The 25,712-nt window shown below is 55.1% G+C and overlaps 2 protein-coding genes across 3 annotated transcripts; one reads left to right on the top strand and one right to left on the bottom strand.

The window, feature by feature from the left end:
- Positions 1-102: 102 nt before the first annotated feature.
- On the top strand, positions 103-12,778 carry NT5C3B (5'-nucleotidase, cytosolic IIIB). Its single transcript, XM_055130463.1, has 9 exons — positions 103-238; positions 328-426; positions 906-975; positions 1,338-1,384; positions 5,524-5,609; positions 6,699-6,788; positions 8,552-8,714; positions 10,725-10,925; positions 12,308-12,778. Exons 1-9 carry the CDS (start codon positions 227-229, stop codon positions 12,431-12,433), a joined length of 894 nt encoding a protein of 297 aa, XP_054986438.1. The 5' UTR covers positions 103-226; the 3' UTR covers positions 12,434-12,778.
- A 1,044-nt stretch (positions 12,779-13,822) lies between these two features.
- On the bottom strand, positions 13,823-25,168 carry FKBP10 (FKBP prolyl isomerase 10). 2 transcript variants are annotated; one of them, XM_055131731.1, is made up of 11 exons: positions 25,143-25,168; positions 24,632-24,718; positions 19,335-19,480; positions 18,867-19,056; positions 18,604-18,749; positions 18,109-18,298; positions 17,450-17,595; positions 16,829-17,021; positions 16,202-16,344; positions 15,845-16,008; positions 13,823-15,287 (listed from the first exon to the last, which is right to left on the bottom strand). In XM_055131731.1, exons 2-11 carry the CDS (start codon positions 24,694-24,696, stop codon positions 15,102-15,104), a joined length of 1,569 nt encoding a protein of 522 aa, XP_054987706.1. In that variant the 5' UTR covers positions 24,697-24,718; positions 25,143-25,168; the 3' UTR covers positions 13,823-15,101. The 2 variants fall into 2 exon arrangements, with proteins under 2 accessions (XP_054987706.1, XP_004608827.2); XM_004608770.2 differs by lacking the exon at positions 25,143-25,168 and having other exon boundaries at positions 24,632-24,949.
- Positions 25,169-25,712: the final 544 nt, after the last annotated feature.

Raw genomic sequence — 25,712 nt, 5'->3', positions numbered from 1 at the left:
GCTCTAGAAAGAATCCCCCCCCCAACATGTCGCCCCAGGCGGGACCCTCACCCTGGTCCCAGCTCTGCCCCCCCGACCGGGATCCGGGAGGGCCTGGTCCCGCCGCCCGTCCTCCCTCTCTTCCTCCCCGGGCCCCGGGTCCCGGGTCCCGGGCTCCGGGCGACGCCTGCGCAGTGCGGCCGCGGGGCGGTCGCTGCCGGGCGCCGGCGAGCCGGGCCCCAGCGCCATGGCGGAGGAGGTGAGCGGGAGGCGCGCGGGGCGCGGGGCGCGGGGCGCGGGCGCGGGGCGGGGCGGCGGCGCTCACGGCGCTCTCGGGGCTCGGCACAGGTGAGCTGCCTGATGAAGGCCACGGTGCTGATGCGGCGGCCCGGGCGGGTGCAGGAGATCGTGGGCGCCCTCCGCCGCGGCGGCGCGGGCAGCTTGCAGGTACCGGGGGTCGCGCGCGGGGGCGGGGGGGGGAAAGGGCGCACGGCGGCCGCGGTGGGGAGAGATTACCCTCTGGGCTGGAAGCTGCCCGGGAGAAGCTTGTCTGCACGCCTCGCTCGGGAGAGCCCCCCCCCAGCCCCCCCACCCCCCCCCACCATCCTGCATGCCCGGTTCCGGCGGGCGCTGTAACCTCTCCCAACGCTCGCCCAGGTCCTCCGGCTCCCCGGGATGCTGCAGATGTGAAGGTGGGGTGCAACGGGCGGGGGTCCTCAGGAAGCCCCGGAGCATGGACATGGGTGTTATTGAAAGGCCAAGGAGTCCTGATCCTGCTCTCCCCTCCCCCCCTCCCCGCCAGGTTCGCGCAAGTAGGTTTAGTGCCTCCTTCCTTCCCACTTCCCCCAGAGCTGCGCCCACTCCCGCCCGGCCGCTGAGCCGAGCATCCCCACCCACTTCCTGGCATCATCTCTCTTGCATTTTAGGTCATTTCTGATTTTGACATGACCCTGAGCAGGTTTGCCTACAACGGGAAAAGGTGCCCTTCTTCCCACAGTGAGTCTCACTCCACCTGTTGGGCTTGGGGAGGGAGGGGACAGCTGCGAAGGGCAAGGCAAAAGTGTGTCTGTGGCGTTTTCCTGGGTTTATGTATTAGGGCGTTTGCCTTGCACGCAGCTGACCCGGGTTCGATTCCTCCGTCCCTCTCGGAGAGCCCGACAAGCTATCGAGAGTATCTCGCCCCCACGGCAGAACCTGGCAAGCTACCCATGGCATATTCGATATGCCAAAAACAGTAACAACAAGTCTCACAATGGAGATGTTACTGGTGCCCGCTTCAGCAAATCGATGAAGAGCAAATCGATGAACAACTGACGACAGTGCCACAGTGTGCTATTTATTGATTTATTTTTCTGCAGATATTCTGGATAGCAGCAAGATCATCAGTGAGGAGTGCCGAAAAGAGGTGGGGATTCCCCTACTGGGCTCAAAAAAGGTTGATATTTGTGACTTCACATGGATTAGGCTCAAGGATTACAGGATACTTTTGTTTGTTTTTGTTTTGGGGCCACACCTGGCTGTACTCAGGGATTACTCCTGGCGGGACTCAGTGGCCTACATGAGGTGCCAAGATCAGACCTGGGTCAGCGGCATGCAAGGCAAGCACCCTGCCTGCTGTACTGTCTCTTCAGCCCCTGTATACGCTTTAGAATTGATACCTGCCAACTGGCAGTTGAAGAATGCTGCTTTAGAAAATGAATACATTGGGGGCTGGAGCGATAGCACAGCGGGTAGGGTGTTTGCCTTGCACGAGGCCAACCCGGGTTCAAATCCCAGCATCCCATATGGTCCCCTGAGCACCGCCAGGGGTAATTCCTGAGTGCAGAGCCAGGAATAACCCCTGTGCATCGCCAGGTGTGACCCAAAAAGCTTAAAAAAAAAAAAAAGAAAAGAAAAGAAAATGAATATATTTCTCCCTCCCCCTTTAGATTTTTTGGTACCACAATTGGTAGTACTCAGGAGACTGTGGTTACAGAGACTGAACCTACGAATGTGCTCAGCCCTCTGTGAACTATCTCTCTGGCTTCTCCCCCCACTTTTTTTTTTTTTTTGGAGGAGGAGTAGGGCGGTTTGGGTTACACTGACAGTGCTCAGGGGACCATATGTGGTGCTGGGTATTGAACTAGGTTTACCATATGCAAGGCAAGCACTTTAAAACTCATACTGTCTCTCCAGGCCTCTCTTATCTTTGTTTTATTGTGTTTTTGTGTATATGTGTACATGTTGGAAGTGAGTCTTTTTTTTAATTTTGTTTTGCTTTTTGGCCCATACCTGGCAGTGCTCAGGGCTCACTTTGGCTCTGTGCTCAGGGCTAACTCCTGGCAGAGCTCAGAGGACCGTGTGGGATGCCGGGAATCGAACCAGGGTTGACCACATGCAAGAGAAGCACCCTTCCCGCTCTACTGCTCCAGTCCCCGGAATTCTGTTTAACCCAACACTCTTGCACTGAACAATATTCCCAACCCTAGACTATTACTTTGGTTTTTAGGCCATACCTGATGGTACTTGGTGCTCCAGGACTATTCCCTACAGTACTCAGGGGACTATGCAGTGTTGAGGATTGAACTTGGGGCTCCCTTGTGCAAGGCGTGTACTCTAGCCCTTTAAGCTATTTCCCTGTCTCTAGAAGATTACTAAAAAACAAAAAAGTTTTGTTCAGGTAAGTAAGTGGTAGAATACAGCCATCATACTGCTAGCTACAGAGTCTGCAAGAGACTTCAGTGTTTGGTATTTAACTTTCTGCAACTCTGAGCATTGGATAAAACTATTATTGTGTTCATTTAACAGATGAGAAAACCAAGGCTTAGGTTGAGCTGCTTACTCAGGATCCTAGTGCAGGAGGCAGCATTGGTTTCCCATTGAGCTGATTGTGTCCCAGGCCATTTGCACTGCCTCATGCTCTTCCCTTGCTGGTGTCATTTTATGGCTGAGGCAGCAGGTCTCAGGGCGACTTGTGTAGGAGGATCAGTACCCCATCACCCCTGTTTCTCTGCTATGTACACAGATAATGTCGAGTGATCCTTGTAGCCTTGAGCTTTCACTTTGCTTTACCACCTTCCCATCAGTGTCCTCTTTACCAGATGGTGCTCGACCATTTCTCTGCACATTGCTGAGCTCTTGTGTGTGAATGGGGTACTCAGGGATCCAACCCAGGGCCTCACACTGGCAAGTCCCGTGCTCTACGGCTGAGCTACCTACGTCACTGGCCAGTTGCGCTTTCCCTGCTGAGTAAACCAGATTCTCTCACCCTGTGCTCTGATTCAGAGTCTATGAGTTGCATGCAGCGACCCGCATGTGTCTCTCCCCTGGGCTCATTGAGTGGCCGGTATGTCAACAGCGCCGGAATAGGAAGTTCCCATCACTTCCTAGCCTGTCTCTGGAGATATCACTCTCTGCTGAAAGCGGGTCTGACTCCACCGACCGCCTCAGGCATTCTGCTCTTTTTGCATCCTGAACCTTGTCCACTTCCAAAATTCTAGTCCACACATAAGATAGTGTGCTTCCCAATCTACTCTAGGAGAAACAGCTAGGGAGGGAAAATGTGATTCTTGGTGTTAAGGGGTTCCTGCAGTGATACATAAAACAGTTTAAGTATGAAGTCTTTCTTGTTCTCTTTGTAAAAATAATTATGTCCTCGGGGCTGGAGAGATAGCACAGCGGGTAGGGCGTTTGCCTTGCACGCGGCCGACCCGGGTTCAAATCCCAGCATCCCATATGGTCCCCTGAGCACGGCCAGGGGTAATTCCTGAGTGCAGAGCCAGGAGTAACCCCTGTGCATCGCCAGGTGTGACCCAAAAAGCAAAAAAAAAAAAAAAAAAAAAAAAAAAATTATGTCCTTGGAGCCAGAAAGATAGTTTTATTTTCTAACAATTTGTTTTTATTTATTTTTTTATTTAAATTTATTTATTTTTAATTAGTGAATCACCGTGAGGGTACAGTTACAGATGTATACACTTTTGTGCTTATGCTTCCTTCATACAAAGTTCGGGAACCCATCCCTTCACCAGTGCCCATTCTCCACCACCAGTAAACCCAGCATCCCTCCCACCCTCCCCAATCCCATCTCCCCCCACCCCACCCTGCCACTGTGGCAGGGCATTCCCTTCTGTTCTCTCTCTCTAATTAGCTGTTGTGTTTTGCAATAAAGGTGTTGAGTGGCTACTGTGCTCAGTCTCTAACCCTCATTCAGCCCGCAATTCCCTTCCCCCACATGGCCTTCGACTGCATTAAAGTTGGTGATCCCTTCTCTGAGTTGCCCTTTCCCCAGAATGTGAGGCCAGCCTCCAAGCCATGGAGTCAACCTCCTGGTACTTATTTCTACAATTCTTGGGTGTTAGTCTCCCACTCTGTTATTCTATATACCATAGATGTGTGCAATCTTTCTATGTCTGTCTCTCTCTGCCAGAAAGATAGTTTTAAGGGCCGGAGCACATACCTTGCATGCATAGAACACTCCTTTGAGCCCTGGCATCGCGTGCCCTACCCTACCCTGAGAACTGCTGGGTGTAGCCCTAGAAAACCCAGGTTTGTGGAGCTCAGAGGACCAGGTTTATCTAGCACCTCCACAACCCAGCAGCATTGTGACCCTGTGTGCCCCCAACCTCACTCCAGTTCCACTGGGCCCAGGTAGCTCCAGATGCAAGCATTGAAAAGCATTGAATCCTCTGACTTGAATTGCTAGGCTAATTTTCCCCCATCACAGATTCACCCCCCAGATCTCTTTTTTTTTTTTTCTTTTTGAGTCACACCCAGCAATGCTCAGGGGTTACTCCTGGCTCTGCACTCAAAAATTGCTCCTGCTGGTTCATGGGGGACCATATGGGATGCTGGGGATCGAACCCGGGTCGGCTGCGTGCAAGGCAAACGCCCTACCCGCTGTGCTATCGATCCGTCCCCCACCCCCAGATCTCTTGAACGCTTTACAAGGAGCCTGAAAAAGACTTCTTTTCTTCTGCAAGTTCTGTCACACTTCTTAAAATGTTCTCGTTCAGTGGGGGCCATCAAAGTGGCACGGTGGTCAGCATTTGCCTTGCACAAGGCCAACCCTGATTCAAATCCCCAGTACTACCAGGGCTCACTCCTCAGCACAGAACCAGGAACAGCCTCTGAGCACCACTGGATGTATCCAACCCCGCAAAATGTTTTCACTCAGAAAGATATATCTTGGGCGACTGGAGTGCCTTAACAGGGGTTAAGGCACTTGCCTTGCACACACGGCCGACCTCAGTTCAATCCCCAGCACCATGTATGGTCCCCTGAGCATTGCCAGGAGGGATCCCTGAGCACACAGCCAGGACTAAGCCCTGGACACTGCCAGGTGTGACCCCTCAAACAAAAGATCCATCTTGGGCCAGGAAGATACAACTTGGAGGGTACGTGGTTTTCATGTGTTCTGGAACGTGTTATGGAGGCCTGGGTTCTGTCCTGTGGTCCCCAAGCACCACAGGAACAGGGGACCAGGGGGATCTCTGTGCTGTAGTTTTTACCTGTGGTATCTTTTCCTCACACTAAACTCTGATTTCTCTCTCTGTTTGGATGTTGCAGCTCCAAGATCTCCTTCACCACTATTACCCCATTGAGATTGACCCACACCGGACCGCCAAAGAGAAGTTACCTCACATGGTGGAGTGGTGAGTAGTGGGCTGGGACTATGGGCTGCTTCAGAGGGGGATGGGGGGAGAGATCGTGTGTGTGTGTGTGTGTGTGTGTGTGTGTGTGTGTGTGTGTGTGTGTGTGTGTTTTGGTCTTTAGGTCACACCCAGAAGTGATCAGGTTTTGATTTGGTGTCAGCTATGACTCCTGTCCTGCTGGGGGACCAGGGGGACCCCAGGCCCTGAGCCGTCTCTCTGACCCTGCCTCATAGCATGAGATTTTTTTTTGAGATTTGGTGAGAAACTCAACCCCCACCCCTGACAGCGTGTTATTAGCATAGTGGTTCAGACAAGCTGTCTGGGTCACCTGTGGCTGCTCTAAGAATGTGGCCCGTGGAGAAAGCTGGGACAGACCAGAGAGAGCCCTTGGCTTGGGGAAGTAAGTGCTTTGTAGAGATCATCTTCCCAGAGAAACAAGTACCACTGAACAGCACCCTGGAGTTCCAGAAAGGGGGTCTGGGCCACACTCAGCAATGCTCAGGGGTTGCTTCTGGCTCTGCACTCAGGAATTACTCCTGACAATGCTCAGGGGACCGTATGGGGTGCAGGGGATCAAACCCGGATTGTCCGCGTGCAAGGCAAGTGCCTTACCCACTGTGCTATTGCTCCAGCCCTCGCCTTTTATTTCTATGTGGTTCTTCCACTTCTTCCTTTCAAGAACAGGCAGACCCTGCAGGGCCCGAGCAGCGAGTTGCTGGATGGAACACTTTGTGTGGGGTTTACTTATTTTATTACTTTATTTAATTTCTGATTTGGCGGGGGCACACCTCGTGTTGCTTAGGAGACCGTGCAGTATCAGAGATCAGATTCGTACCTCTCATATTTGTCAGACCTTGGTGCTCTCTCTCTCTGACCCTCATGGAATTTTTCTTTTTGTTTGTGGGCCACACCCAGGAGTACTCACTGTGAAGGGGCTCAGGGGACCCTATGTGATGCCAGCGGTCAAACTGGGGTTGATCGTGTGCAAGGCAAGTGCCTTAACCCCCAAGCTATCTCTCCGGCCCCTACATCGGGAGTGTTTTCTGTGCCTTGAATTTGGGGTCAGGTGGTCTGTCTGTCTGTCTGCAGGTGGACCAGAGCGCACAATCTCCTGTGTCAGCAGAAGATCCAGAAGTGTCAGATCACCCAGGTGGTCCGTGAGTCCAACGCCATGCTCAGGTAAGTGCTCACTCTGGCCATTTCGGCCAGATGACTAGAGGTGGGTTCGGTCACAGAGAGGCAGGGAAAAGCCTATGGTTCCCTCTCCCCACCCCTCTCCCTATCCCCCCCACCACCTTCCCCACCAGGATTTTCTGTGGCTCCTTGCAGAGAAGTTCTCTTGGAGTGTGTGGTACCAGAAGCCATGGGTGCATGTCGCTTCTTTCACTGGCCTGCGCCATCCCCCTGCTTGCTACACGGCCATCCTTGTCTTTGGGAGAGGGAGAGGGAGAGTGGGGAGGTGAGAGGCAGGAGCTGCAGGCAGGTCAGAAGCCCCCATGGGCTCTTCTGTGGCGCCCGGGTCCTCAGAGACCCCTACACAGGGTCAGCGTTGTGTAGGGGGCGCTGCTGGGGTCAGGGTTGGGGCTGGGCCCGGCCTGTGCCTGTGATGGGGGTTTCCTTCTCCCCCCCCACCCGCCCCCAGCCCCAGCAGCAGCTTATTTTTCATCAGGGCAAGACTCTTGGGTTGCTTTGTCCAAATTGGAACCTTAGGCTTCCGCCCAGGCAGTGTTCTCAGCTGAAACATTCCACACGGACTAAGGAAGTGACATGTATATCTGCTTTGGGAGTCCTCAGTGGGGAGAGTCTGTGAGGACAGAGGGTGAAGGTGCAGATCCGTGAGGGCCAGGGTGGATGGGGCGCTGCTGAAGAGGGTCGCCTGGTGGCAAAAGTCCTGTCCCAGTTCGTGCTTGGGAGCATGAGAGCTCAGAACACGAGAGCACAGGATGTGTCCCGGGTGGCCCACACCAGCCACGTGTGAAAGCGCTGACCTCTGGAAGCATCGCACTCCCCCATCATCAGGAACCCACAGGAATTCCGGCCGTTTTATAGGGTGGCGTGACCTATATAGCATTAACAGCGAATTATTCCTGCAAGGCAAAACAAGAATTAATACACAGACATTTTATCATGCAAGATAAGGCAGAAATGAAAGACATAGGAGTTCGGGTCTCTTGAGTTCAAGGAAAGGCGAAGTTTCTCAGTGACAATACGAGGGTAAAGTAATGTGGGAGCATCTGAGGGGTCAGTGGTACCATTCCTGGACCACAGGGACTAACAGACAGACACACACCGAGCAAGACCTGAGGGAAGTTGGTGTGGTTAGTCATTACAGGATGTGGGTGCCTGCAAAGGATACCCGAGGGAACGCCTTATAACTACTCTGTTTTTTATATCTCACCTTAAGATGTTTTCTTTTGGGGGGTGGTCACACTCGGCGATGCACAGGGGTTACTCCTGGCTCATGAACTCAGGAATTACTCCTGGCGGTGCTCAGGGGACCATATGGGATGCTGGGATTCGAACCAGGGTCGGCCTCATGCAAAGCAAACGCCTTACCCACTGTGCTATTGCTCCAACCCCTTAAAATGTTTTAAGTATTGGGCTGGGGATATAGTCAGTGGTAGAGCACTTGCCTTGTGCCTGTAAGGTCCTGGATTTGATTCCCTAGCACCTCAAAACAACAAAGAATATTTGGGACAAGAGTGATAGGACAGCAGGTGCCATGTTTATCTTGCATATAGCTGACCTGGGTTCCATCCCTGATGCCCTGAGCCCTGCCTGGAGTGATCCCTGAGTGTAGAGGCGGGAAGTAAGCCCTGGGCACTGCTGGATGTGGCCAAAGACAAAAACCAAAAAGCTAAAAGACTTAAAAACAGGCAACACAAGTAGGCGGTAGGGAAGAGCAGCAGCGCAGTGCCCTTCAGAGTCCACCTACCTTTCAGGGAGGGATACGGCACGTTCTTCAACACCCTCCACCAAAACAACATCCCTCTGTTCATCTTCTCCGCGGGCATTGGCGACGTCCTGGAAGAAATCATCCGGCAGATGAAAGTGTTCCACTCCAACATCCACATCGTGTCCAACTACATGGATTTTGATGATGACGTGAGGCATCTTGGGACTTGGGAAGGGGGGCAGAGTGGGGGTAGCTGGGTGGAAGTGTCTGATGCCCTGAGCAGTCTCCAGACATGAGTCTTCAGGGCTGATTTCTTCTTTTTTTTTTTTTTGGCAGGGAGTAGGAGAGGGGTTGGGGGCATACTTGGTGATGCTCAGACATACTCCTAGCTCTGCAGGGCAAGCGTCCTACCCGCTGTCCTATTGCTCCAGCCCCCAAACTGGTTTCTTATTGATGCCAAAGATAGTTATCTTAGAAAAACCTGTGTTGCCTGACCTCCGCTCTCTGCCTGGGGTCAGAGGTCAGCTTGGCCCTATTGCTGTCCAGGTCACTGTCCTGGGCCGTCCAGGTACACCAGGTACACCAGGGCTTGCTCCTGTCACTCTCAAGCCCCGACTCCACCCATTCTGACTTCCCCTTAAAACCCATGACCTAAATTTTGTTTTGTTTTGTTTGGGGTCCTCACCTGACAGTGCTAAGGGCTTACTCCCAGCTCTGCATACCAGGGATCACGCCTGGTGAGCTTGGGGGACCATATGGGATACTGGGGATGGTACCCGGGTCAACTGCTTGCAAGGCAAACACCCCACCCACTGTACGGTCTCTCCAGCCCCACAGAGGCCAGAATTTTTAACCTCTTTGACCTGTTATGACACCATGGCCTTAACCTGAGAGCCCATGTGTGGATCTGCCTGGCCTTCCCGCTCTAGCAGAGTTGCTGATCAGCAATGTTTCATACCCCTGAAATTAAAACCCTGCTTATAGCCTTTTTCTGTAAAAGGCCTGGCAGTAAGGAGTTGGAGTGATAGTAAGGCAGGTAGAAGCCTGCCTTGCACATAGCCAACCCTGGTTTGATCCCTGGCACCACATCTGGTTCCCTGAGCCCACAGGAATAAGCCCCGAGCAGTGCAAAGTGTGGCCCAAACACTTTCTCCCCACAAATAATAATAATAATAATAATAATAATAATAAAAAGGACAGATGGTAAATACTGTAAGCTTGCATTGTAAATCCTGGTGGACTATGTATGATCATATACACATGATCTCTGTTGCAGCTGCTTAACCCTACTATACAAAAAAACTCTGGCCATATGGGGCCAGAGTGATAGTACAGCAGATTGGGCTTTTGCCTTGCATGCAGCCAACCCAGGTTTGATCCCTGGCATCCTATATGGTCCCCTGAGCACCACCAGGAGTGATTCCTGCGTGCAAAGCCAGGGGTAATCCACAGCAACCCCTGTGACCCAAAAAGCAAAAAAAAAAAAAAAAAGTGGCCATAGCAAAGTAAACAAATGAGCATGACTGTGTTTCACTCAAACGTTATGGACTGAGATAGTACAGGGGTTGCTTGCAGCTGTCACTAGCACTGGAACCACATAGTTTCCCCAAGCACTGCAAGATGGGACCTCAACCCCCACCCCCCAAAATCAAAGCTTTGGGGCTAGAGCACTAGTATAGCGGGTCGGGTGTTTGCTTTGCACACAGCCAACGCAGGTTTGATCCCCAGCATCCCATATGGTCCCCCAAGCACAGCCAGGTGTAATTCCTGAGTTCAGAGCCAGGAGTAACCCCTGAGAATCGCCAGGTGGGCCCCCCCCCAAACCAAACAAAAATGGACCAAGTCTGGGCCAGAGAGAAAAACAGAGGGCTGAGCAGATGCTTTGCACACACAGAAGACCCAGTTTAGTCTCTGTACTAGGAGTCCTCATTTTCCTTCCACCAGGGACTCTGGTGCTCACCAGGGAGTCACCATCTAGCACAGAGCCAAGAGTAGCCCCAGAACACCCCCGTTGGTGAGCCCCCCAAAAAACAAAACTGCAGCAACAACAAAAAAAATGGAGGCAGATCTGGGCCGTCGGCCCTTGTTTGCCGATTCCTGGCTTGGAGCCCAGTGAGGGTTGGCCTCACTTACGGCTTCCGGGATCCCCATCCCTGCCAGTATGGCAGGAGCTGGCCTGGCTCGAGCCCTGCAGCCCTCCCCATCTCTGGATTTTTTAGGGTTTCCTCCGCGGATTCAAGGGCCAGCTCATCCACACATACAATAAGAACAGCTCCGTGTGCGAGAACTCCGGGTACTTCCAGCAGCTGCACGGCAGGACCAACGTCCTCCTGCTGGGGGACTCCATGGGCGACCTGACCATGGCCGACGGTGTGCCTGGCGTGCAGAACATCCTCAGGGTTGGCTTCCTGAATGACAAGGTAGGTGGGCGCTGGGCCCTCTGCCCTGCTGGCCAGCCTTTCCTTCCGCCCCGGCTAGCACATGCTGACCGGACCCCTGTATGCTAGCCCCTTGTTGCGCGTGAGCGGTACAGAGGGGAGACACCAGGACAATCCCTCATTCTGTTGGAATAAACAAAAGGGAAACAAACTCAGCGGTCCCTGCTGTGTGCCCAGCACGTGGCCTGACCCTAGAGTTCAAAGACCAGCCAGGGTCAGGTAGAGCCACTTCCCGTGTGCCTAGCAGGCTTAGGCACCAAATAACCCTCACGAGTCCGTGACTATCACACCCATTTTACAGATGATGAAATAGAGACTAGAAGGTGGGCCAGAGTGAGAGCAGAGTAGAACGGGTGCTGGCCTTGATTGCGGCAGACCCAGGTTCTATCCACGCACCCCAGGTTGGTCCTCTGAGTACCTCTGGATGTGGCCAAAACAAACAAACCAAAAGGTTTAGTCACTTTCCCAGGGCAGCAGGACTGAGTCTAGAGCCTCCCAGACAGAGGAGCAGGCCCCGTTGGGGTGGCTGCAGGGCATGGTGGAACAGGAGAACCGGCAGGGGGGTTGGCATATGCATTTCTGGTCTAGAGAAGTGCAAGAACAGCCCGGGGACGCCGGGTGAAGGACTATGGTCACAGAAGGGGCACCGCCTGGGAAATGCTCGAGGGCCCCCATCCCCTACGGCCAGGTGCTCTCGTCCCCACCAGACTGGGGCTCAGGAAGTGCAGTTCGGCAGGGTGAGCAGTAGCGGCTGGGCTGGATATGGAGCTGGGGGTGCCCTGTGGCTCTGGGGACTTCCCAGGCCACCGCAAACAAGCTCCAACCTCTGGATATATATATATCTGGGGCCGTGTTCAGTTTCTCCCTTTTTTTTTTTTGCTTTTTGGGTCACACCCAGCGATACCCAGGGGTTACTCCTGGCTTTGCACTCAGGAATTACTCCTGGCAGTGCTTGGGGGACCATATGTGATGCCGGGGATCGAACCCGGGTCGGCCGCGTGCAAGGCAAACGCCCTACCCGCTGTGCTATCGCTCCGGCCCCCTCTCCCATTTTTCTTGAGGTGCACTGGGTTTTACGATACTGATACTGATAGTGTTGCATGCAAACAATGTTCTGACACCCCAGTTCCCACCAGAGTGTCAGCTACCCTCCGCCAATGTCTCCCGACCATCCACCGCTCGCCCCTGTTTGGTTTTTTATCATCCGTGACAGTCACGCCAGGCCTCATTGTGGCAGCTTCTCACGCAGCCGCCGTGTCTGCAGAGGGCCATGCGCTGTGACTGTGAACTCCTGGGCAGCAGCACTGGGCCGGGCGGTGCGGGGAGGAGTGGGGACAGGTGGGAACTGGCATCTCCTCCGGCAGGTGGCCGAGCGGCGGGAGCGCTACCTGGATGCCTATGACATCGTGCTGGAGCAGGACGAGACGCTGGACGTGGTCAACGGGCTGCTGCAGCACATCCTGGGCCAAGGGGGACGGATGGAGGCGTAGACCCCTGAGTGCCAACTGGCCGGACCTGCCGCTGGGTCGTGGACCACAGGGACCCCTCACCCCCAGGAGGCTGCCTGCCTGCAGCGGGGTGTGACTTTCCTCTGTTTAGGGAGCTAAGTCTTGGGCACCTGAGCAGTGGGGGACCCCCTCTTCCTGCCCCCCAGTGGCAGCCACTGTGTGTCCCTGGAGGCTGGAGGGGACCTGCGGGGGTGACCACTGCCCTACAGTGCTGGCACTTTAGAGGTGGTCTGGTCCAGACATGCTCTGTTTTAGTTTGTGAACGTGAATCGCTCTTCTGCCAGATCAGCTGTGTGAAAACAAACCAAAATAAAGGGAGAACAACGGGTGTTCCGTGGGGGTGTGTACAGATGGGGAGGGGGTTGCCCCCCTCGGCCCTGGAGGTGAAGGACTGCTGAGGCTCCACTAGGCCTCCAGGGAGCACGGTTTGAGCAGCCCCAGATTGAGTCAGGAGCTCTTTAGGGCACGGTTTATCTGAGTGCGGGAAGGGGGCAGGCAGCGGGGACCTGGGCTCCACTCATGGCAGTGGGTGCAGCATTTGGGCTCAGCCAGCCTGTCCACAGGGTCCTTCCTGGTGCCCTTGGCTTCACTCCCGCCTCCAGTGGTACGTGGAGGGTCGACTCATGGGAAGTCGAAGAGACACCCGACACTTCTGCCACCCTGGGTGCCACACTTTCTTTGGGTGGCCAAGAACACTCCAGCTTCTCTCTAGGGCACCTTTGAGGAAAACTGTAGGTGAACCCCATGGCCCTGGGGTTTCTTTACCCAGCCTCCACCCCGCCCCCAGAAATGTGTCCCGTGGGGTTGGAAGAATAAGTAATATAGCCGATAGGGTAATTGCCTTGCACGCAGCTGGCCTGGGTTTGATCCTGGTTTGATCCCATATGATCCCCTGAGCACTGCTAGAAGATTCCTGAGTGCCCAGTCAGGGGTAACTCCTGAGCACCGCCAGGTGTGGATACACCTCCCCTCAAAAAAGCAGAAATGCACCCCACCTGTCAATTGTGGGGTGGGGAAGGGGCATCGGTCGTGGGCCTGTCCTGTTATCCTGCTTTCCCAGTGCCGTGTAGACCTGCTCAGGGTTGGAGACGGAAGGGCAGGCAGCGCCTGGGAGCCGGAGCAGCCTTGGGGGTCCTCCTCTCCAGCAGTTTCCCAGTAGCAGGCTAACCCTCAGGTATGTCCTGCAGGTGAGGTGAGGGATGCCGCCCCGAGGTTGGACCTGTCACCCCTTCAGACTAGGGGTGCTGGTGTGGGTGCGTTGGGGCCAAGAGCCTCCATCATGGCCTGGGAAATAGCAAGTCTAGAATCCTGGGCAGGAAGTTGTTGCTTGGGTGGGGAGGGGACAGTGGGGAATGGGAAACTACCCCGACACCTGGATTGTGCTTGATCCTTCATCAGGACAACACTGAGGCCCCCAAAACTCCCTTGCTCACACTCTGGCTTCCTCCCTCCTGCAGCTGCAGGGGTGAGGGGGTGTGGGGAAGGGGCGCCAAGCTGCACCTTTAATCTCATCCCTCATTTCCTTGGGGGTGGGGTTCCTGTGTCTCTTCTGCAGGGAGAGCAGAATATAGGGTCCTCTCTCCCGGCACACTGTTCCCTTTCCAGTGGCAAGGCCCCACACCCCCTACCCCACTCCCTGCGGGCCCCAGGACAGAGGAAGCAGCTGAGACCTAGGGAACCAGTGTCCTCAGCCGGCAGCCCTGGACAACCCATTTTGCTTCTTCCCCCAATGTTTCCTCCTGTCTCCAGTTCTGAGCCACCCCTGCACACACACACACACACACACACACACACACACTCTGAAAGACCATGCCTAGACCTCTCTAGTTTCATTTTTTTATTCAACACAAGGAAAAGGGAGCTTGTGGCACCAGTTTGAGCTCTGAGTGTGGTGCTGGCCCATCTCCGTGGCCCCCTTGGGTCCCAGGGAGCCCCCTCCACATCATCTCTGCCCTGAAACCAGGACTCCACAGCCCTGAGACCCCCCTTCTTTCCGCCCCAGCCCTCAAGAGACAGTAACCTTCTCCGAGGCTGAGAGGGGTCACAAACCCAGGCCCCTGGGACCCAGAGATCACCTGTGTGGTGGCGAATGTAGAACAGGCAAAGGGGACAGGACAGGTGAGGTAGGGCAGCCTTCCTGGAACACCCCCCCCTTCCCAAGAAGACAGCCAGAGCTGAGGGAGGAAGGCGATGGGGTGGTGAGGGGCGGGGGGTGGGGGAGGGTACTGCTAGCCTGCTGTGGCTCTGGGGGAGCTGCCCTGACAGGTACTGCTGGCCACAGGGTTGGGGGTGGGGAGGGGAAGCACCAATAGAGGAAGTTTGGGGAAATCCAGGGCTGGCCCTGTTCAGTGTCTGGCAGATCCAGGGGTGGCAGGGCCCCGCTCCACCTACCTAGTCCCCACATCCTTGGTTATGTTAGAACTTTCAAGAAAGGGGTTCAGGCTTGGAAGGGAAAACCCACCAGATGCCACCATCTAGGCTGCTGTTTGCCCAAGAGGGATCACCGGAGAGCAGCAGGCCCACCATCTCAGGGGGTACCCCGCACACAGAGGCACCCCGTAGAGGGGCGGGCAGGTGTTGAAAGGTCAGTCCCACAGCCCAGCAGCCTGCAGCAGTGGGCCGTGTGGCCTTGGGAGCAGCGCCCCGGCCTTCAGAGCTCCTCGTGGACCCGCTCCTGGTCCTCGTCGGACTTCAGCTTCAGCTCCTCAGCCGTGATCTTGCCATCCTGGTTGCGGTCCTGGTTCTGGAACATGTCACTGATGGTTTTCTCGGGGTCCCGCCCGGGCATCAGGCGTCCTTTGCCCTCGCTGACTTGAGCCTTGATGAAGGTGGAGAACTGGGGGCGAGAGAGACCAGAGAAGGGGTTGGAGCGATAGTTCAGCAGGGAGGGCTTTTGCCTTGCCTGGGGCTGACCTTGGTTCGATCTGCAGCATCCCATATGGTCCCCTGAGCACTACCAGGAGTCATTCCTGAGTGCAAACCAGTGGTAACCCGAGCATTGCCTTATATGGCCGTAAAACAAACAAACAAAAAGACCAGAGAATGTTAGGAGGGGCTAATCTGAGCAGCTCTGGGCCACCTTAAGAACCCCAGGCAAGGATTTGCTTCCTTCTCCAGGACACCCCACCTTTCTCAGGGCCAGAGCTGTGAGGGGAGGCAACCTGTAGGGAGTCAGGAAGGGAGAATGGGTCAGAAGGAAAGGTGAGAACAAGTGGGCCATGGGCCACAGGCTGTGCTTTGCAGGGGGATACCAGGGGTGGCTTTTCTGAGAGGCAGAGGCAGGCAAGAACTTGCATGCAGATGGGCCATGGTTCCGTCTGAAGCCACCCCCACCCCCTGCAGGCGGCTTTGGGAAACACAGCAATGGCTATCAGGACAGACAGAGCTCCCCACCTCTTCCAGGGGGACCTCGCCATCCTTGTTGAGGTCCAGGCCTTCAAACAGGTTGCCAGGAGGGTCTTCGTGCCATACAAAGAGGTAGCCAGGTGGAAGCCCATCCTCCCGGGATACCAGCTCGACCTCAAACAGCAGCACAGCGCTGCCCGGGACACCCCGCGCTGGGGGCAGGGAGGAAAGAGTCCCAATCAGGCTATGCAGACTTCCTGAGGTGCTCCCCAGCTCAGCCCCCCCAGCCTCAGTTTCCCCTCAGGGACTGCAGAGGAGGGGCATGGAATATTTACAGAATCATCTAGGTAGCTTCTCAGACTCCCCCGCTAGCCAGTGAGTTCCTAGATGGGTAGGGCCCCTCACCTCCGCTCTCCCCGTGGGCCAGATGTGGGGGGACTATGAGCTGCCGCCTCTCTCCCACACACATGCCCTGCAGGCCGGTGTCCAAGCCTTCGATCACTTTGTTAGCCCCCAGAGTCGCCTCCTGGGGGGCCTCGTAGTCGTGGCTGGGAGGAGAGAAGAGGCCAGGGTCAGCACCCACCCGTCTACCCTGGATTTCCAGGGCCCAGCAAAGCCCTCCGAGGGGCTTGCACAGGAGGCCTAGGGAATCTCATCTTGCACTGCCCTTCCAGTGTGGCCTCAGTTTCCCCAAGATAGAAACAGGAGCATTCTCCTACAGTGCGCTCCACTCCTCGCCCAAAAGGGAAACATCTGGAGGAAGCCAAAATCAGGGCGCCGGACCCTGCCCACCCACTGTACCATCTAGTCCCGTCCCCGCCCCCAATTTCAATCACGACTCCGCCCCCTACCCCGCCCCACTCCAGAGTAGGCCCGCCCTGCCCCAGAGAAGGCCACGCCCACCAACTGATGGCTCCGCCCATCAAGGTTCATTCCCAAAAGCCCTACCCACTCCCAGTGCAGGCTCCGCCCTCAGCTCCGCCCTCCCCCAGCGCAGGCTCCGCCCTCGGCCCCGCCCCAGCCCGGACCCACGAGGAGAAGAGCCGAGTGCCGTCCAGGAGAGAACAGTTGTAGTGGTAGCGGACAAAGTCCCCAGCCCCTGCCGTCTCATTGCAGCTTTCAGGGGCTCGGGTCAGAGTCTTGACCTCCACAGGATCCACAGGGTTGTGAAAGTCGATAACGTGGACGTCGAAGATCAGCACAGCTGAGCCGGGGATCTTGTCTCCTAAACCCAGAGGAAGGTGAGGGTAGGCTAGGAGGGAGCCCAGAAGAGGCTGGCCCTAAATCAGAGACCCCCACCTCCACCACCTGGTCTCCCAATGCACTGCCGTCAAATCTAATAGTATCCTCATGGATGGGGGGTTGGGGGGTTGAGGACCACCGGTGAAAGTCTCAACAACAATCTCTTATGCCCCTGTTTTTTCACCCCACATAGCAACAGGGGTCCGTGCATTTGCAATTAAGGACACTGCAGCCTCTAGCAAAGCTGGTCTCACACGCAGATGTATTTATTTCCTAAGTCTCTGCTGTTTGTCCCATCACCACCCTCTTGCCCCAAACCAGGAGGTTTGTTCTCTCCTCAGAGAAAAGTAGGGGTCCAGTGAGCAGTGCAGAAGGGCAGAGGCGTGGCTGTGGAGACAGACGACAGCCTACCTGTCCCGTTCTCCCCGTAGGCGAGGTGTGGAGGGATGGTGATTCTCCGGCGCTCCCCCATGCATGCACCCTGCAGCCCCTGGTCCATGCCAGGGATGATGTAGCCCTGTCCCACGTAGGTGTTGTAGGTGTGGTTGCGGGAGTAGCTGAAGTTCAAGCAATGAAGTTAAAAGGGGGAGGGGAGCCCTTGGGGCTGAAGCTATGTACAGCGGGTAGGGCACCTGCCTAACATTCGGTCAACCCGAGTTCAATCCTGCCACCCCATGTGGTTTCCCCAGGCTCCGCCAGGAGTAATCCCTTAGCAAAGAGCCAGGAGTAAGTCCTGAGCACCACTGGGTATGACCCAAAAACAAATGAAAATAAAATAAAAGGGGGTCCTTGAGCCAGAGAGACAGTACAGGGAGTTGGGTGTTTGCCTTGCATAAATCCAACCCTCTTGCAATCCTCACCACCACATATGGTCGCTCCCATCACCACCAGGGAGCACTCCTTGGCAGTCAGGAGTAGCCTAAGCACCACCGGGTGTGACCCACTTCCCCCACTCCCCAACTCCCTGAAAGAAGTAAATGGGGTTCCCCTCATCAGCTGCTACTTGAGGTGGCCCCACACCTCCTTCCTTCCTTTCTGCCTCTGTCCTTTGCCCTCGCCCGCCCCTCCACCTGGAGTCAAAGACGGTGCCGTCCATGAGTGAGCCATTGTAGTGATAGCGCATGAAGTCCCCAGCCACGGCCCTCCGGGCACAGCCGGGTGGCAGCTCCAGCGTCTCCAGCTGGACTGTGTCCTTCGGATTGTGCACGTCGATCAGCAGGACATGGAAGACCAGGGAGGCCTGTGGGGGGATCACAGTCCCTAAGAAGAGACAAGCTTGAGTCAGCCATGTGGAGAGCAAGCCTGGGCAGGCTGGTGCAGAAGGGGGCTCACCCTGCTCTGCAGAGCACCCCTTCCCGGAAGCCACCCCCTGCCCCCCTGGGAGGCCTGAGCCGGCTTTCCCCACACACAGCTCGATACCCCCTTCCGACCCCCTATGTGACTCAGAAGCAAGCACGCCTTCCTAAGTGAGACGCTCTTCCCTTCTTGCCTTTAAATGGTGCCCCTGTCCAGTCCACAGCCTGAACAACTGGAGGTGGCAGCCCCCAAGTCCCTGCTGCCCTCACCGTAGCCTTTCTCGCCGTAGGCCAGGAACGGAGGGATGATGATCTTCCTCCACTCTCCCGGGCACATGCCCAGCAGCCCCTGATCCATGCCTTTGATGAGCCAGCCGGAACCGATGTAGGTGTCATAGGTGCCCCCTCTGCTGTAGCTGTCGGGAATGAGGCAGAGGGGGTGCTGAGGGGAGGGAAGATGCCTGAGGGGCCCCCCGGAATGCCCCGTCCCTATGCCACAGTCCACAGCACTGCCGGGCTCCCAGTGCCCTCACCTTGAGTCGAAGGCGGTGCCGTCCAGCAGTGTGCCGTTGTAGTGGTAGCGGACAAAGTCCGTGTCCTGGACCATGCGGGCGCACTGGGGCGGGCGCTGCAGCGTGCTCACCTGCACGCTGTCCGCCTTGTTCCATACGTCCAGCAGGACCACGTCGAAGTAGAGGGTAGCATCGGGGGGGATGAGCCCCGCTGTGGGGACGGGGCAGCAGCGGGGGTGGTGGGGGGCGTGGGAAGAGCCTTGCTGTGCCTCGGCCTCCCACACTTCCAGCTCGCCTTCTTCCTCATCACCCCCCCAAGCCTGGGCCCTGGGACACACCCCACCTCTCCTCCTCCAGTGCTGGACATAGAAGGTGGACTCCCAGGCTGGGCCACAGTGTCATGCGGATTGGGTGTGCAGTCGCCTTAGGAAGCTCACTTCCCCCCACCCCCACCCCCACCCCGGCATCCCCCCTCTCATCCTCTCTCACCCACGCCAATGCTGCCGTAGCCCAGGTGGGGGGGCACGATGAGGCGCCTGCGCTCGTTGACACACATGCCCATGAGGCCACGGTCCATGCCGGTGATGAGGCGCCCCACCCCCACTACGATGGCCACCAAGGTGCTGCGGTCATAGCTGCAGGGGGAGGTGCAGAGGCAGCACAGGTGAGGTTGCAGACATACCTGGGATATATGCGCGCGCATGCACACACACACGCGCACACACACACACACACACTCCCTGGATCAGAGGCACCCCTCCCCCACCATGTCCTCCTCCAGGCTCCCTCCCAGATGCCCATCACCCAGCTTATGGGATGGACCATTAGAAATGGATATGTCCATATATATGTATATTTACAGATATATATATATATATGAAAGTTCACAATGCTCAACCTTTAACAACATGTTAGTGATATCTTATAGAAGGTTGTAATGGCCCCTGCCAAAATAGAACAATCTTCACATGCTTTCCTATGGGTACTTTTTTTTTTTTTTTTTTTGCTTTTTGGGTCATTCCTGGTGATGCTCAGTGGTTACTCCTGGCTCTGCACTCAGGAATTACCCCGGGGCGGTACTCAGGGGACCATATGGGATGCTGAGAATCGAACCCGGGTCGGCCGAGTGCAAGGCAAACGCCCTACCCGCTGTGCTATCACTCCAGCCCCTCTATGGGTACTTTTTTGTAGCATTTTCAGCGGTTTTTCATAACAAACAATACAAAATATATTATTTTGGTTCTGCTTTGGGACAGGGATTGGGGTTTGGGATGGACACATCCCAAATATGGTGGTGTGAAGGTTTCATGGTGGTGGGATTGGTGCTTGACTATTAAATGTAATCAAATATTGTGAACTACCTTATAAAATTTTTTAAAAAATTAAAAAAAAATGGATATGCTCCGGGGGCGGGGGGGGGGCAAGGGCACTGATCTGCCAGTGCCTGATGGGGTGTTGCAGGGCTGGGTAGAGTGGTGAGTAGAACACGGAGGGGAAGAATATTTAGGGAGCACAAACAGCATAGCAGATGGCTGTTCCCCGCACAACAGAATTTCATTAATAGGTCCACCCCTGTGATGACCACGGTCCCTACGTATGTTCTGGGCATTTGTGAGGCTGTCCCCACTCTGGGTCTGTAGGACAGTGTGCCCGTCAAACAGGAGGAAGTCCCCTAACCACGCAGTGCTCGGAGCAGTCTGCATAGCTGGCCCAGTTGGAGCCCAACAGGAAGTGGGCATTATTGTGTGTTCGTGCCACACAAACTATGCGGGAGGAGATGGCTGCTCTTGGTCGTGCTTGGGGGACCATGAGTCGGTACTGGGGCTCAAATCTGGGGTTCCTGCTTGCAGAGCATGTTTTTAGCTCTCTGAGTAGCCGTTTCTCTTTTTATTTTATTCTATTTATTTATTTATTTATTTATTTATTTTATTGAATCACCATGTGGAAAGTTACAAAGCTTTCAGGTTTAAGTCTCAGTTATACAATGCTCCAACACCCATGTCTTTTTATTTTATTTTAAAAAAATTTTTTTTTTTTTTTGTTTCTTGGATTCCACTCAGTGGAACTCAGTTCACTCTTGCCTCTGTACTTAGGGATTACTCCTGACATAGTTCAGGGGACCATATGGACTTCTGGTAATCAAATCCAGGTCAGTCACATGCAAGACAAGTGCATTCTATATGTCTCTGGGACAACTTTTCTTTTCAAAGAATGTGGGGGGCCGAAACAATAGTACAGTGGGTCGGGCATTTGCTGACCCGGGTTTGATCCTTGGCATCCCATATGGTCCTCTGAGCACTGAGCATTGTCAGGAGAAATTACTTAGTGCAGAGCCAGGAGTAACCCCTGAGCATCACTGGGTGTGACCCAAAAGCAAAAAAAAAAAAAAACCCACCCCACAAAGTATGTGCTCCAGAGCCAGAAGATAGTACAGCAGGTAGGATGCTTGCCTTGCCTTGCATGTGGCCAACCCAGGTTTGATCCCTAGTATCCTGAATGATCCCTGAGCATGCTAGGAGTAATTACTGAGCACACAGCCAGGAATGACTCCTGAGCACCGCCAAATGTGGCCCCCAAACAAAAAAACAAACAAAAACCATGTGCCCCAGCTCTTTGCAGTTTCTCCAGACCGGACACTTAGCATTACTGGTGTATTACCCCCCTGACCTACATCCACAAACTGATTTTCATTTCTCCTTAATTAAAAACACAAACAAATAAACAAAAACAACTGATAATTTTTCAGTATCCGTATTGCAAACCATAATGCACAAAAGGGGAAGGAAGGAGGGAGAAAGAGAGAGAAGAGGAGAAAAAGAGAGAGGGGAGGAAGGGACAGAGAGAGAGAGGGAGAGAGAGCCTGCCATGGGGTGGGGTGGGCAGGAGGGAAACTGGGGACATTGGTGGTGGGAAACGTACACCGGTGAAAGGAAGATATTGGAGCAATGTATGACTGAAACCCAATCATGAATAAATTTGTAACTGTGTATCTCACTGTCATTCATTTAAAAAGTAAATTTTTTAAAAATAATGTTTTTGCTTTTAATTGAGGGGGGTACTGTGTGTCACCACAGTGGAGTGGGCACTTGCCTTGCATGGCTAGCTGACCCACTTCAGTTCCTGAGCACCACTGGGTGTGGTCCCGATTGCATAGTTTGTCTTCCCTTATTTAAGCTTTTAGAAGCTAAGGGAGGTAAGAGGTATTTATTTTGATTGAAGGGAGCTGAGGGCTGGGAAGTTTTCCAAGCTCAACAGGAACTAGGTCCACCAGGGGCATTAGACTCCCCCTTCCAGCCCAGCCACCAAATTGGATTTAGGACTGTTCTGTTGCTTCTACCTCACGTAGCTGGTGTGTGATGTGTGATGTAGCAGCATTGGGTGGGCTCAGACAGGACGGAGTGCCACTGGGCCACATTGGGGTGGCTCCCAGAGGAAAGGCCAGGCCCACAGAGCCAGGTCCTTGATGCCACCACTCTAACACATCATGCATGACTCTGAGACAGTTGCCTTCTTTTTTTTTTGTTTTGCTTTTTGGGTCACATCCGGTGATGCTCAGGGATTACACCTGGTTCTGCACTCAGGAATTACTCCTGGCGGTGCTCAGGGTACCATATGGGATGCTGGGAATCGAACCCGGGTTGGCCGCGTACAAGGCAAACGCCCAACCCAGCTGGTGCTATCGCTCCAGCCCCAAAAGCTGCCTTCTAAGGCAGAACCTGTTTTCCATCCCCAGTTTCTAGAAGACAGAAACTTACAGGCAAAGTCCCTTTTTTTCTTTTACTTTTTTTTTTTTTTTTTGGCTTTTCGGGTCATGCCCGGAAATGTTCAGGAGTTACTCCTGGCTCCAAACTCAGATAATATTACTCCTGGCGGTGCTTGGGGAGCCATATGGGACACTGGGAATCGAACTCAGCAAGGCAACCACCCTCCCCGCTGTACTATTGCTCCAGCCCCCAGAGGCAAAATCCCTTGATCACGCTGATAACCTGACTATGTACCCAGCACCTTAGCATTTGAAGTACCCAGCACCTTAGCATTTGAAGTTCATGTTTTGAGTGGCTTTTTCTTTATGGATCTTGAGGTACATCCAGCAGGACTGGGCAGAGGTGGCTACTCAATGCAGGAGGCTCAGGGGTGGCTTGGGTGTCCGTGTAGCAGACGAAGCTGGGCTCAAACTCGGGCTCAAATCATGTTCCCCAACCCTTTGGGCCCCAGCCCTGAAGCTCCTATTTTCACCTTCTGTGGCCCCTTCCCTCCCCAAAGCCATGGCTGCTCATTTCCTATGATCTGAGCATGTATTTGGGGAAGGGTCTGAGCGGCACTCACCAGTGGGGTTGGGCTTGTGTGAGGGGCTGAACCCAAAGCATAAATAAAGCTGAACATGCAGCAAGGCCCTGCCCTCACCAGCAATAGTGGGCCAGCCAGAGCGTCCACCGGGCCTGCGTGAGGCCCGAAGCCAGTCTCCCCCTTGGCTTAGCAGAGCCATACCCAGAGAATGGGGGACACCCAGAGAGGAGGGTGAGTGTCCCACGAGCCAGGGAGGATATCCACTGTGTGTCATAGCCACAGACAGGGTCCCTGCGCCCTACATCCTTCAAACCATCCAGCTTTGGGGGGTTGGTTTTTGCTTTAGGGGTCACACTTGGCTGGTACTCAGGAACTATTTCTGGGGCTCGCTCCTCCTGGCAATATCCTGGGGGACGGGGTTGGACAGGGCAGGGAGAACACCTGGGCCTCTGAATTTTTTTTTTTTGGTTGTTGATTTTTGTTTGGGGGCCACACCTGGCAATGCTCAGGGATTACTCCTGGCTCTGCACTCAGGAATCGCTCCTGGTGGTGCTCAGGGGACCATATGAAATGCTAGGGATCAAACCCCGGTCAGCTGCCTGTAAGGCAAGCACCTTACCTGTTGTACTATCTCTCCAGCCCCTTTGTTTTGTTTTGTTTTGTTTTGGGGCCACACCCACCAGTGCTCAGGGGTTACTCCTGGCTCTGCACTCAGAGATGACCCCTAGGGGTGCTCTGGGAACCAGACTGGATGCTGAGATTGAACACAGGTCAGGTGTGTGCAAGGCAAACGGTCTACCTACTGTACTATAGCTGTTGTCCCACAGGCCTCCATTTCTCTGGGCCCCTCATCCTCCTGTGTTAATCAGACTGCTGCCTTGCATCTCCCTGTGACCTGCAGTACCCACTGCCCCCACGACGCCCCTCCACCCGGGAGTTAGTTCTCTCTGCTCTCCAACTACAGAGGCACTGAATTGTGGGTTTTTATTTCTTTTTTCTTAATTTTCAAAATTTTTTTACTTGTTTTTTTCTTTCTTTACGTCTCTTGAGGCATTGAATCTTGAGGGTGGAGAAGGAGGGCAGCTAGGATGCTGGAAGGCAGGTAGGTGGTCTCTGGCTAAGAGCCACTGGATCATCCACATGCTTCTAGAAGACCACTATAAACCGCCCTTTGACAGCAGCCCCCCTCCCCCGTTAAAGCTGTGTAAGGAAGCAACCAGCCTTGCACCTAGATTATCCAGCTCTTGGGAAGTGTGGGAGCTTGCATGAAAGCAGTTGAGGTCCTTTGACAGAGGAAAGTTAGAAATTGGGAGCAGAGAATGTCATCGGAGAGGCAGGTGGCCAAAAGCCCCCCCCAAAAAACATCGAGGATGATGTTTATGATCAGAGTGAATTGGGTTTAAGAGGGACAAGGATTTAAGGATTCCTGAGGGCCGGGAGGAGGATTCAGGGAAGGGGCGCTGTGGATCTCGGGGACCCTCCTCCCCCCAACCCGGTACCTGGAGTCAAACTTCTTGCCGTCCTCAAAAGTGCCATTGTAGTGGTAGCGCACAAAATCCCCCATCTGCACCTCCCGCGGACAGGCCCTGGGGATGTGGTACCTTTCGATGACCACATCTTCCAGGGGGCCCCCGGCCGGGCTGGCGCGGCCCAGCCCCCTCCCCACGGCCTGCACCAGGAGCAGCAGGAGCTGCAGGAGGGGGCGCCGGAGAAGTGGGGCGCCGCGGGGCGCCGCGGGGAACATGGTGCTTGCTGCTGGGCGCCGGCCGTGAGCGAGGAGGGAGCCGCCGCCAGCGACTCCTTCCCCCCTTCTCCTCCCAGGCTCCCCCCCTTCCTGTCCTTCCCCACCCCCGCCCTGGCGGGTCCACGTGGAATGGGGGCTGGGGCGGCTGAGCTGGCAGGGGCGGGGGTAGGGGCGTGGGGTGGAATGGGGGTGGGGGGCAGGCAGAGTGCGTTAGAGACCGAGGGGTGCTCAGTAGAGAGCTCTGGATTCCCCCCTCCTTCTCTCACCATCCCGGACCGAGCAAACTGGGGGCCCCCGCTGGGGCGGGGAGTTGGGGACAGATGAGCTGCGGGGCTGACTCCCGAAAGGAAAAAAGTCCGAGAAGAACCAAAAGAAAAGTTCGGCGTCTTTCCGGAGCCCCCCGGGTCCTAAAGCCGGGCCGAAGCGTCCCTCGCTGTTCTTGCTTGCACCCTCAAACCTAGGCTTCCCCCAGGTGCCCGGCGAGGCTCCCGCGCCCCTCCTCGTCCTCCCTGGCTTGGCCCGGCGAGGAGACCGTGCTGCTTGTTTTGCCAAAACTGGACACTGGCCTCGGGGCCGTGGGGATGGAGATGAAGTGGGTGGGGTGACATTGACAGCTGGAGAGGGGAGCAGCCAGGACTGCACGGGCTGGGGGCACTTGGGGTGACCGCTCCTGGACAGGGAGTGGGCCGTGTGTGTAAAGGGATGCCGAGGTGTCCGAGTGTCAGGGGCGTGGACTGGGCGGCGGGAGGGGGAACGGGACGGGGTGGGGGAAGCTTTCGGGGACTCCTTGTTCCTGCCTGAAGCACGCCTTCCATCAAGGTGAAGACCCCCAGAGT

This window comes from Sorex araneus, chromosome 3 (assembly GCF_027595985.1).
Source record: "Sorex araneus isolate mSorAra2 chromosome 3, mSorAra2.pri, whole genome shotgun sequence".
In the NCBI taxonomy this organism is placed as follows: Eukaryota; Metazoa; Chordata; class Mammalia; order Eulipotyphla; family Soricidae; genus Sorex; species Sorex araneus.
Note: the sequence above shows the minus strand (reverse complement) of the source record. Positions and strands in the feature narration are given on the sequence as shown.

Bases quoted from the DNA above. Each gene is read 5' to 3' on its own strand.
- NT5C3B (XM_055130463.1), top strand. The intron at 427-905 runs GTACCGGGGGTC...CTTGCATTTTAG, and splicing joins GCGGCGCGGGCAGCTTGCAG to GTCATTTCTGATTTTGACAT. The intron at 6,789-8,551 runs GTAAGTGCTCAC...CCTACCTTTCAG, and splicing joins GAGTCCAACGCCATGCTCAG to GGAGGGATACGGCACGTTCT.
- FKBP10 (XM_004608770.2), bottom strand. From the start codon at position 24,876: ATGTTCCCCGCGGCGCCCCGCGGCGCCCCACTTCTCCGGCGCCCCCTC. The intron at 18,750-18,866 runs GTGAGGGCACTG...CATTCCCGACAG, and splicing joins GGCACCGCCTTCGACTCAAG to CTACAGCAGAGGGGGCACCT. The intron at 18,299-18,603 runs GTGAGGGCAGCA...GTCTCTTCTTAG, and splicing joins CTACGGCGAGAAAGGCTACG to GGACTGTGATCCCCCCACAG.